The sequence below is a fragment of the Glandiceps talaboti genome, chromosome 15 (assembly GCF_964340395.1).
Source record: "Glandiceps talaboti chromosome 15, keGlaTala1.1, whole genome shotgun sequence".
NCBI classification, from domain to species: domain Eukaryota; kingdom Metazoa; phylum Hemichordata; class Enteropneusta; family Spengelidae; genus Glandiceps; species Glandiceps talaboti.
In genome coordinates, this window is record NC_135563.1 from 2,866,922 (window position 1) to 2,879,036 (window position 12,115).

At 35.3% G+C, this 12,115-nt stretch overlaps 1 protein-coding gene across 1 annotated transcript in view; it reads left to right on the top strand.

The window, feature by feature from the left end:
* The window catches only part of LOC144446830 (uncharacterized), a 33,709-nt gene extending 22,786 nt beyond the window's left edge, over positions 1-10,923 (top strand). The window contains exons 19-28 of the mRNA XM_078136673.1: positions 1,793-1,946; positions 3,949-4,015; positions 4,779-4,845; positions 5,234-5,319; positions 5,622-5,748; positions 6,560-6,601; positions 6,988-7,077; positions 7,811-7,934; positions 8,593-8,675; positions 9,500-10,923. Coding sequence (XP_077992799.1) covers positions 1,793-1,946; positions 3,949-4,015; positions 4,779-4,845; positions 5,234-5,319; positions 5,622-5,748; positions 6,560-6,601; positions 6,988-7,077; positions 7,811-7,934; positions 8,593-8,675; positions 9,500-9,622 — 963 coding nt within the window. The 3' untranslated portion in view covers positions 9,623-10,923. The remainder of the gene's footprint in view (positions 1-1,792; positions 1,947-3,948; positions 4,016-4,778; positions 4,846-5,233; positions 5,320-5,621; positions 5,749-6,559; positions 6,602-6,987; positions 7,078-7,810; positions 7,935-8,592; positions 8,676-9,499) is intronic.
* The last annotated feature ends 1,192 nt before the right edge of the window (positions 10,924-12,115 follow it).

Consider the following 12,115-nt stretch of genomic DNA (forward strand, 5'->3'; position numbering starts at 1 on the left):
TTGTGTTTGTTTGTTTGTTTGTTTGTTTGTGTGTGTGTGTGTGTGTGTGTGTGTGTAATATGCAATACAAACAGCATTCAATCACAAATCATTTTATTGTAAACATGACTTCCCTTGTGAAAATAAATACTTCAACATTTAATAAATATTTTAATTTTTATGACTTTTTTAAAACTAAAATTCAACAGTTACCCTAACATGTGCAACTGCCTTAACTTATATACGTATAATCCTGTGTAAATCATGATAAACGCGAGAAGATTACCATCTCCATACATAATCAAACTAATAACGATATCTTTCGTGTTAGGGGACTTTGCAGGTGTACGTGTACATCTTGATTATTTTCTAGCTTATATTTTGTTCTACTCCCAGTATTCGGTGATTCAGCTTGTTTACAAAACCTGTATAAATATGGACATTTTTTCATTGTTGAAATGAATTTCATAAATTCACTGATCAACTGCTATACCTTTACAAGCTGTATAAAAAAAGTTGAATACTGGTTTCAATACACTTCGGAAGTAGAAAAAGAAACTGCAATCATTGTTCAGAATGGCGATACTTAGAATGATTAAAAATACATTAAGACTTTCAACATATATAATATAATATAATGTATATAATATAATGTGCTTTATTCATAGTACCGTGGCCACCGTCCTAAGGTACAGAAATCAATATATACAAAAAACTGCGACTTTCAACATGCTTCAGGGGGAGAACATAAATATATAAAAAAAACATGAAACAATGATACTCAAAAATATTTATATAAGTAGTGTACATATTCAATACACAACACACCAAAATTGCCAAATATGAAAAGTCGTGAGTTTTCAGCTCAGCTGGGCAATCAGCTACTAAAATGAAAGTCTGTTTTACCAAAGTGAATATTAATTATCAGACTGACGTTTGTGTACACACAGCCCAAGGACCAAATTTGATACTTTGGAAATCTACTTGGATAATTTATCAGAGGAAAGAGGGTTTATCAAATTCACTAAAATATCAAACACAGTATCTTGTACACATTAGGTTTTCTGTTCTTCTTCTAAATATTTTTCACTTAAATGTCATTTGATTTCAGAAAAAAAATGTAGACCCTTTGCTTTGCCAGTGAATTTGTATACAGGTACCATAGAGTTTTATAATACCCACTGAATTTAATTCACGACTCCAAATTAAATTATGATTGATATCGCTGATGGAACTGAAACATACATTAGTGACTCTGATGAGAGTGAATCTGACACTAGCGTAGTATGTATTATTGAAAGTGATAGAGAAACTGACAATATTAATGCCGAAAGTCCTTTTGATAATAGTGATAGTGATACTGAAGAATCAATTCCTGTACATTTTCGAGGGCAGGTTACTTTGAGAAGTGGCAGGATCGCAAGTCGTTTTTTTCTTAGTTAATGAAAAGAGTGTGGTTTTCCATACCCCCCACCCCCGAAATACTGTGGACATTTTTTGTGGCCCCCTAATTTTTCCCGGGAAAATTGATGTCCCCCCCCCCACCTGAAAATCCTCCGCGCCTCCTGGAAGTAAAATCTGTGCACCCCCTTATATGCACATGTCTCGCTTTGGAATTACACTAACTTTATTACTCAGCGTGGTACTGTTAAACATGGCATTGTGAAAACTTTAGAAAATGAACATTTACATATTTACGCTGATATCAAAATAATATTACAAACGTCGGCAAAAAGAATGTATTATTAGTATATAGTATGCCATGCCATTCCGATCTTTTACATTAACACAATGTACCCTATAACTTTTCCAGATTGCATGTAAGGTTATATCTCTGTTACTTCACTATTTCTTCATGGCTGTGTTTTGCTGGATGATGGTGGAAGGGATTCACCTCTACGGAAAGGTTGTGCAAGTATTCAACACTGGAGAGGACAAAATCAAATACTATCTATCGGTTGGATGGGGTGAGTCGAGTTTTACATTCAATTAGACTTATACAATTAAGTCGCATCTTTTAGCGATGGGGACACAATGTGAGATAGTTATATTATCTAAATACATACGTTTGCATATTTTTTTTTCTGTTAGTGTAACCACAGGGTAAAGGACCAATGATCAATTTTGTACTAAATGGTACGTGATACTATCATTTAGTCAGATCAGTAGATGTTTACACTCACGGCATAATGCGTTAATTTTGGCAAATAGTGAGTTTGTTCTAGCAAGCTAATTAATGCAAAGCTGATAAACTCAGATAAGACATTGATATCAGGTAGGAAATAGAAAAAAACAGTAAGAGGAAACAGTATTTAAAACTTTATTTGAAATATACAGAAAATAACATTAGAAATCCGGAAAATCGCGAGTACAAAATTGATCATTGGTCCTTTACCCTGTGGTGTAACTAAGATGTTTTCTAATCTTTGTTGGAGTGTAACCTGTATATGTCGTACTTGGTTTCACATACATTGATAGTGGAAAGAACGACCTTCGAATTCTGTACAAATTTGTTTAGATCAAATGTCCTCAGTCCAATAAAATGATAGATAGCTGACATTTCGGAAGTATATTCCTCTATAAGCTAAAACCTACTGAAAGTGTGGAAAATATGCGATGTTACCTTCTTTACAATTCAATTCAATTCAATTCAATTCAATAACTTTATTATCCGTATATGAATGCGGAAATTTGTCTTTCGGCTCAAAACACAATTTACAAACAATTTACACAAGTACAACATATACATATACATACAGTGAGTTTAAAATGACTTTACAGTGAGTTTAAAATAGACACAGCTGTTGGAACGAACGATTTTTTAAAAAGGTTTTTCCTTGCAAGAGGCATTCTGTAACGGCGACCAGATGGGAGCTTAGTGAAAGAATTATGTAAGGGATGCATATAATCATTGACTATTTTCTGGGCTTTTCTGTTAACTGCCGTATGATAATGACATGCCAGTGTTGTTTGACGACAGCCAATGATCTTCTCTGCTGTGTTTACAATACGACAAAGTTTACTCTTGTTTTTAACCGTGAGATTACCATACCAAAGGATTATATTGAAAGTCAAAACACTTTCAATAATAGATCTATACACTAATTGCAGCACGTTCTGACTGACATCGAATGACTTTAATTTCCTAAGGAGATATAGTCTCTGTTGAGCTTTTTTCGCAATATAGTCTGTGTTTTCGGCAAAGGAGAGCTTGCCATCGAGAATTGACCCAAGGTATTTGAAACTAGTGACAACTTCAACAGAGTCTCCATTCATTGATACAGTTAAATAAAATAAAATTATATTTTCGGTGTTCAACAATCATGTGTGGATCCAGGACGCTATGTTTGATTGGTTAGTACCGCTGTGGTATAGATGCTTAAACCTGCACTAGCTGCAACTATGACATTTCTTTTCATCAAGTAATATAACCAAAGATAAATTCCCGAAAAAATTGTCAGTTGCTTATAAAAAGACAATTGTGTCCAATAAGTGGTCAATATTATCTTTGTAGGTAGTGTTGTGACAAGTTTAAATAGACCTTGAGCAAAAGCTTGGTTTTGTATCTGTCATCATGTTAAAACTGTACTAGTTGTACTGAAGTATCGTTTTTTCGATCAGACAACCATAATATATATTCACTGAAAATTGTTGAAATACCAAAAATTAGACATTGTACGTGTTAATTAGAAGTTGATTTTATTCATAAGTAGTACAGTTTGAATCATGATCACCGTTGAGATTTTTGGATGCGAACCCTAAAATCGATTTGATTTGATGTATAGCGTATAGAATAAGACAATATGTTTACCCACAGGTGATGCAATGCATTACGACTAAGTTATTGTATCTAACAATTTAAAAAAAAAAAACATTCCAGTTGCAGGTGTGCATCTTTGAACAATTCAAACATTTCACTTGACATAGAATTGTTATCTTTCTTGTTTTGCCAATCATTACGCACACCAGGCGTACCGGTTATCGTAGTGGCTGTTGCTGCAGCAATTAATTGGGAAGGCTACGGTTCACAGACAAGGTAAGCCTATTTCTAATTGCAAGCACACGCATGCCTAAGGCCGGATTAGCCAGACACTGGCAATTGCATGAATCAGTAAGGGGCGAAATCAATAGTTCAAAGTAGGAAATAAAAAAAAAAATTTTACTTTGGGGGTGAGGGGTTTTTGAGCCAATTTAGTTCTCATATTGCAAAATCGATTTTACTTTTTATGGATGTTTTACACCCCTAAATACAAATATTTCTTTTAAAAATGTCAAATTTATGAATGGAAGAATTGTTGATATAGTAAATGCATGGCACTAAAATAAAGTAAAGTGTCAGCAAAAGAATATTTTTACTCACTACATACTGGCGTTTTATTCAAAGCACTTTATACTACATATTGATTTGAAATTGATTGTGCGGTTTGAAGCAATTTTCAATTTCGGCCAATTTAGTTAGAAGGGATTGGGGTGGGGTCTGAGGCCTAAGTATAAGATTTTAGTTTTTTATCCTACATTGAACTATTTATCTCGTACCTAATCGTAAATTCTGTTACAACAACCCTGGCATAGTTTAATGCAGTAGGTCTGGTGCAATGGTATCGCAGTTCTGCCAAGGCCTATATGTCAAAACAGTTCTGCAAAGGACTAATACTAAAACCACATGCCTGTATTGACCCTGTTAGTTATTACTGTAACCAATCATACCACATCTCTCTTGTAGACTTGTTACGTTTAAGCTTTGCTGTATACTTGACACCATGGTTACATTATTGAATTCATCTATTGTCTTCCCATAGTTGTTGGCTGACAATCGAAGATCAGATGGTATGGGCATTTGTTGGACCAGCCGCCCTCATTATTGTTGTGAGTTTGTATTGAAATTCATTGACAAAACTTGCCCTATCTCCTTCTATAAAAAAGAAAAGAAAAGAAGAAGCTATGATCATGCAATTTTGATACAACTTCCTCACATTACCATCTTATCACCACGGCAACAACAAAATTATCTTCCAATAAATACTTGTAGTCATCATCATCCTGGGAAACATCATTACTACCACCAATATTATCTATTAATGCCACCGCCACCGCCGCCGCCGCCACCACCACCACCACCACCACCACCACCATCACCATCATCATCATCATCATCATCATCATCATCATCATCATCATCATCATCATCATCATCATCATCATCATCATCATCATTTTCGTATCAAATACGAGTGTTATGTTTCGTTTGTTTCAGATCAATCTTATAATACTAGCCATGGTCCTACGAATAGTTGTAACATCAGCTGCGGCCAACAAAGAGAAAGAATTCGACCACATCAAGTATGATACATGCTACTTCGATTCACAAATTATTTATTTGTTACTATCGTTGTATAGGATGGTTTGATGTCATGAAATCTATTTAAAATTTTAACGAACCAATTCTCAAAGTATGGTTTTAGATTTGACAACACACAGAGATATGTAAATACTGGCTATAGAAAACATAACGACGAAATACTTGGACTTACATATTAATATCGAACCATAATACATATTATAACACTGTGTATATCAAAATACTGAAGTATACGATTGTAGTATTCATAACAATTTAAAATAAAATGTGATTTCCTTGTCAGAGCTGGTGTTAAGGGTGCCCTTGTTCTGATACCAATACTAGGTTTAAGTTGGATGTTTGGACTACTTGCTGTCAATGATAATCTCCTCGCATTCCACTACTTATTTGCTATCTGCAATTCACTCCAGGTACCGTATAACATCATTTCTCGCCAAAGACATCATAGTATACAACATTTCCTTGACGCATATGTACTCCCCCACTCGACGGCTCATCCCCACAACCTTCCTCCACGCCCCCCCCCATATATATATATATATATATATATATATATATATATATATATATATATATATATATATATATATATATATATATATATATATATATATATATATATATATATATATATATATATATATATATATATAGTTTTGAAAACTATTACGCTCTGCCACTGCGGTATAGAGCACTGTCTTAGCAGATTGATACTCACCGAGTTATATATATATATATATATATATATATACAGACAGGCAAACAAACAATCGCCAGGTTTAGAATACGATTCAATTATTTTTCCACTGGTAATGCAGTTCATGTAGCTTTCCTGATAATGATTTATGTCATCATCTGAAGTTTATTAATGTAAACAAAATATGCTTTTTAATGCAAAATTAAGCCAGTCTGAGAGTTCAACTACACATTTTGCCATGGGTTCACATTTGTACACGTTGATAAGAAAAAGGCATAGGAGTGAATGTTTTCAATGAGATATAGTTACAGCTATTGTGCCTCTTAATTTTGGATTTACAAAGCATATTGTGTAGGATCAAGGAATATTAGAAAATGAGTCATTTCCACCGTAGTGGGCGCTATACACACCAACTACACTGTGCAAGTCTTACATATATACCATTTATGGAAGTATGTGGGTTATATTTCCATGCATGTACAGAACATTCTTGTATTAATCTCAGTTTGTAATGTTACTTACAGGGTTTCTTCATATTTCTATTCCAATGTATACTGAATGGCGAGGTGAGTTATGATACACGTTCACAGAATTCTGACGAGGATGCAGTATGATACACAGATTCCGAAAGAGTAAAAGTTACACCCGAGTCAGTACCAAAATAACAAAGGACAACACTTACAATGAAAAAATCATATAATGCTATAGGGAAGTTAAGTACATTTAACTGTTTTCAAATATTTTCCGAATGTTTTGAAGTATATATATTCTTAGCTTCCAACATTATGATAAACTCAATTATAGTAAACGTGCCGATCCTAAAGGATCCGGGAGTGAATCAAAGTCTTGGATATTCAAAAGAAAAATCACATTATGATTGAATCATTATCATCAATGAATTCGAATGAATTGACGACACGGATAACAAAATGAATATTTTTTTCTTTGATAGGTACGTGCCGCTTTACGTCGTGTTCGTGAGAAGAGAGCCCTTGAGCGGGGTGGATATATTAGTTCGACAAGCGGAGCGGCTATGAACACGGTTAGTTTAGTGAAAGTGGTGGCACGAGCCCGGGCGTCCTCTAATGCTACAATTTCCATTTACTCTTTATTTTTGAACTAGCTAGTGAAACTATAATTTTAAAAAATACTACAAAAATTTAAGTCGTCAGAAATGGCTTAAATAAAAGTGAAACTCCTGAAAGAAGTTAAAAGTCAAACTACTTTAACTTTTTTTTCAAATAAAAGAAAATTATTTGAGGACTTTTGAAAAGTTTGGAAAGTGTTGTTCATCGATCGTTCGTTTGTTTGTCATTCTCGCAAACGAAAGCTGGTATTCCTTCCCTGACACTTTGAAATACCTTTTGACGGTGCCGTAAAAGAAGCTCTGATTTACGACGACGACGTTGTTTGTTTGTTTGTTTGTTTGTTTGTTTGTATGTATGTAATATTGTATGTATGTATGTATGTATGTATGTATGTATGTATGTATGTATGTATGTAAGTATGTATGTATGTATGTATGTATGTATGTATGTATGTATGTATGTCTGTCTGTCTGTCTGTCTGTTTGTTTGTCTGTCTGTTTGTTTGTCTGACTGTCTGTCTGTCTGTTTGTTTGTTTGTTTGTTTGTTTGTTTGTTTGTTTGTTTGTTTGTTTGTTTGTTTGTTTGTTGGTTGCAAAAACTGTAAACTGTCCTCAATACTTCGTCCAGTCATGATACATCGAACTTTAATAGTATTTTTTTCTATCTCTCCTACTCGATCTTCTCCAGCCTGTCTCAGTTGTTTCCATTGGTAAGAAAACTCTAACACCAAACACTAGAAAACTACAGAAGAATCGAAACAGTATAGAAACTATGACGACGGATATAGATACATATGTCAGCAGAGATAGTGGTAAGAAACCGTCAAGTGTATGTACACATGACTTAGATTCACTAGGGCGTCATCGCTATAGCAAGATATTCGTGTTACATACTATATACATCATTTTTCGAATAAAGAATTCAAATGTGTAAGAATTTACGATTATTAATTACAGTATACATTGTATCAATTGACCAATATCATCAAAAATACACTAACAACACACTAGAGAAATGTATTATTATTGAGGTGGCATCTTATTACGTGTAAATCCCAGTATTTTATTCCTAATGGAGTAAGTAAAGAACGTTACAAAAATACAGAGTGTATACTTGACGTGCTCTGATAATAATAATAATGTTGGTTTCTTATATAGCGCTTTCCCGCGCCGTGCTCAAAGCGCTTTACAATTATTACTCCTGGCTAGGATCAGAACGGCACAACGGCCTGCTAGTCTTCCTCAACTCCCCGGGGAGCATACAATACTGATAGAAAGGTTACCGATAAAACCACCATAACGCACTTCCATTAGCAATACCGTACTATTGATACGTCTTAATATATGACCCCGTGAAGAGATATGTAGATCTAGATATATCAATGGACTTTGTCTCAGTTACATCCTTTGTCGATGGCTATAGCTATAGTTAACTCACACTCATTTGATGGTCGCTGATAATTTTTACAGTGATAGGCCCAGCTGATACAGATTCCATTGGCAAGATTAGCCAAATCAGTGGACGTACGACAGCTAGTCCTAATGGTGTAAGGGTAAGTTACTGCTATGAGATACCGTGTTCAAATGATAGGTTGACCGAAATAAACTCAGACACACAGACACAGACACAGACACAGACACAGACACAGACACAGACACAGAGACAGACAGACAGACAGACAGACAGACAGACAGACAGACAGACATGTTTCTTAGTTTACAGACGAACAGTCGTTATCTTTGAAACAAACAAACAGACAGACAGACAGACAGACAGACAGACAGACACGCAGACAGGCGGACACGCACACAAATAAATACATACATACATACATACATACATACATACATACATACATACATACATACATACATACATACATACATACATACATACATACATCAATTTGCAAATGAACGATTGTCATCGATGGCTTCGAACTGTGATGACCCCCACCCCTCCCCCACATCATTCCTCCATTGATGTGTTAAATGCGTATAGTACTTTGATATTTATATGAGCATAACTTTTTGTTCTGTTGAAGCGATACTAGACTCAGTTTAAACAGCAGAGGTGACATATATGTTTACTAATTTTCCATGGTTTAATACTCATATCGTAAATATATGAACTACTATCACCATACTGTATTATCCAAGCATACGATGTTGGTGTTGTATGTCATATTGCATTAATTTATTAACCGTTAACAGACAAACAAATAATTGCCAAACAGAGGAAACAGATGGTGCAGTGTGTATTATTGCTAAGGATGGGGTCAATATGCTATGATGTTACTGGTACCATAACTTTATTTGTAGCAGGTGGATAACTTTAGGGGATAATTATAACTTACTAAACATTCATGTTTCTTAGTTTACAGACGAACAGTCGTTGTTATCTTTGAATACGCCTGACTACACCGACGTATCATCCAGAAAGCAATGTGAGATCATATCCTTGACAGAGACGGAAAGGAAGACTATTAAAGATATTTAACATGGATAAAGTTGAATTGTGATGACTGCTGATTTAAACGTATACTATTGTGTAAGACATCGGGAACAATCCCAGCTGTGGTTGGAAGAGAGAGAAAGAGAGAGAGGAAAGGGTGGATGGAATAGAGACACATTATTGGCAAACAAATAGTCTGACCAAAACTAGGGCAGTCCAACATGTATGGCGAATGGACGGCGTGCATCATGTGCACACGGCATCATCCGGAATACTTCTTCCAACCACCTTCAGGGTCACACAGAAGTTAACGTTACGCGGATAGTGGCCAATAACTTAGCCTTTCAGTGACACACGGCGTCAGTCAGACACGTACTTTATGGTTTATCTCCAACATCTGATCGCATGGGAGCGATGTGCATGTCTTCGACTCGGAGATAATGATGCTATTATGGGCGAATATACTCTTAGTCGTCATTGAAAGTGTTGGGAAGAGAAAGCAACCTTTCCTTGCCATATATAAGAGTTTGTTTCACCTGATGCTAGTACTAACTTCATTGATGATTACCTGACGGATTTCGAGTGTTATTAGACAATTCGAAAAAAAAATCACAACTAGCATGTAGTATTGATTGATTACTTTGTGGCTAAATAGCACGTACACAGACATTGTACTATGATGATACCTCCTGATGTGCGAAGGCTACCAAAGATATAGGTGTGGAGAGCTCGAGAGAGAACTATAAGAACGTGTATACCTGTACACCAATCTCTTATATACAAACCTAGGATTATAAATCTAAGAAGCCAATCAACTTTCAACATTTACAACGCTAGGCAAACATGATTGATTAATTGATTGATTGATTGATTGATTGATTGATTGATGGATGGATGGATGGATGGATGGATAGATGTACCATTACAAATACAGAACAGCAGTAAAAGGATAAACTCGTGTGGCATGTATGATATGAATACATACATGTAATTCATACAATAATCCCTTGATCGTATTCCTTGTTTTTTCAGGCAACTTTTGACAGTGATAATTGAATGTACACTCTAAAGTGAAGTGTTCAGTTCCTGAACACTTAATTGTAACAGATTTTGAACGTAGTATATGTGTTCAATATAAATACTAGAACGCGTGTGTTCAGATTTAGAACACAGTGTTTTTATTTTGAACGCATAACATATGTCCACAATCTTATAAACCAGAACACTGTTGACGCATCAGAACACTGTAACAGTTTTTGAACACAAAGTAAGTGTTCAGAACAAGAATAGAACACATGCATTCTAGATCTGAACACCAGTGTTTTATGTTTTTTGGCACAAACGACGCTAAACTGAACACATGGGACGCGTCCGAAGCGTCAAAATCTTTAGAGTGATATGTGTTGTTGTTGTTGTTGTTGTTGTTGTTGTTGTTGTTGTTGTTGTTGTTGTTTTGTTTAATAGATAAGATCATACAAATAGGTCTGTATAGCTAGACGATGATGGCGCCAGTTTGTAACTGGATTCATTTACAATATACAAAAATGTATTTACTGATAGTAATTTCTCGTGAATGCAAGGATTATGGTATCTAGAGAAGGGGATCAAAACTATGGATGTGAGATTTCATTGCCTTTAATACCTATAGTGAAGGACAACTGATTTTTGCTATGAGTTGTACGTAGTGTATAATTTCTCTACCAAATTTAACATTTTGACGTATTGTATCACGGTATCCTCTTGCTGGACACGGAGCTGAGAACATTTGACATTTATACCGTGTCTCCGCTCAAACGTTAACTTTACTTGTATTCGAAGCACATATACGTACGTATAAATCTTTGGTTGTAAAGATTATAATACTACGAATAGAAAGTCGTGATTTTGTCAGAGTGTGTTAGATAGTAGATTTACGACATACTCCAATTGAACTTTTGGTCGGTCTACATGTATCAAGATTTAATACTTGGTTTAGCATGCACCGAGCTATGTACTCTATTCTCACACCGTATTTGTCTTTCACATACCATGATATGGAAGCGTAGAAGTAACGCAAAAGCGTGCTGCAGTAGGTAGGTAGATTTTGATGTTTATGACAAAGACTTTGTATAGCCTTGCACCAATAATAGTATGTAAAGTGTGGTATGTACAAAGCGACTAATCAAAATAAAAGCACCGTGTATTTACCCGTATTGAAGTCTTTGCTAAATCACGAAAAGGAGCATGACATCAGACGTGGAATACTACCCACCCACTTTCTGCTCCCCCTCCCCAATTAGGGAACGAGCAGAATTCACAGTAGGGTGGCTGAGAAAATTGGGGGGGGGGGGGCGCACAAAATGATGGCACTGATGGCTAATAAATATATCTACAAGCATTATATACAATAGGTTCAATATGAGATTTCTCCGGATCCTTACAAAGCGCAAATCTATTGGTGAAGAACAGTATTATGGACTCTAACCCTTCATATCCAGGACATACCAAACTACACATAGTAACCCTTCATACCATGGACACACACCAAACTACACATCT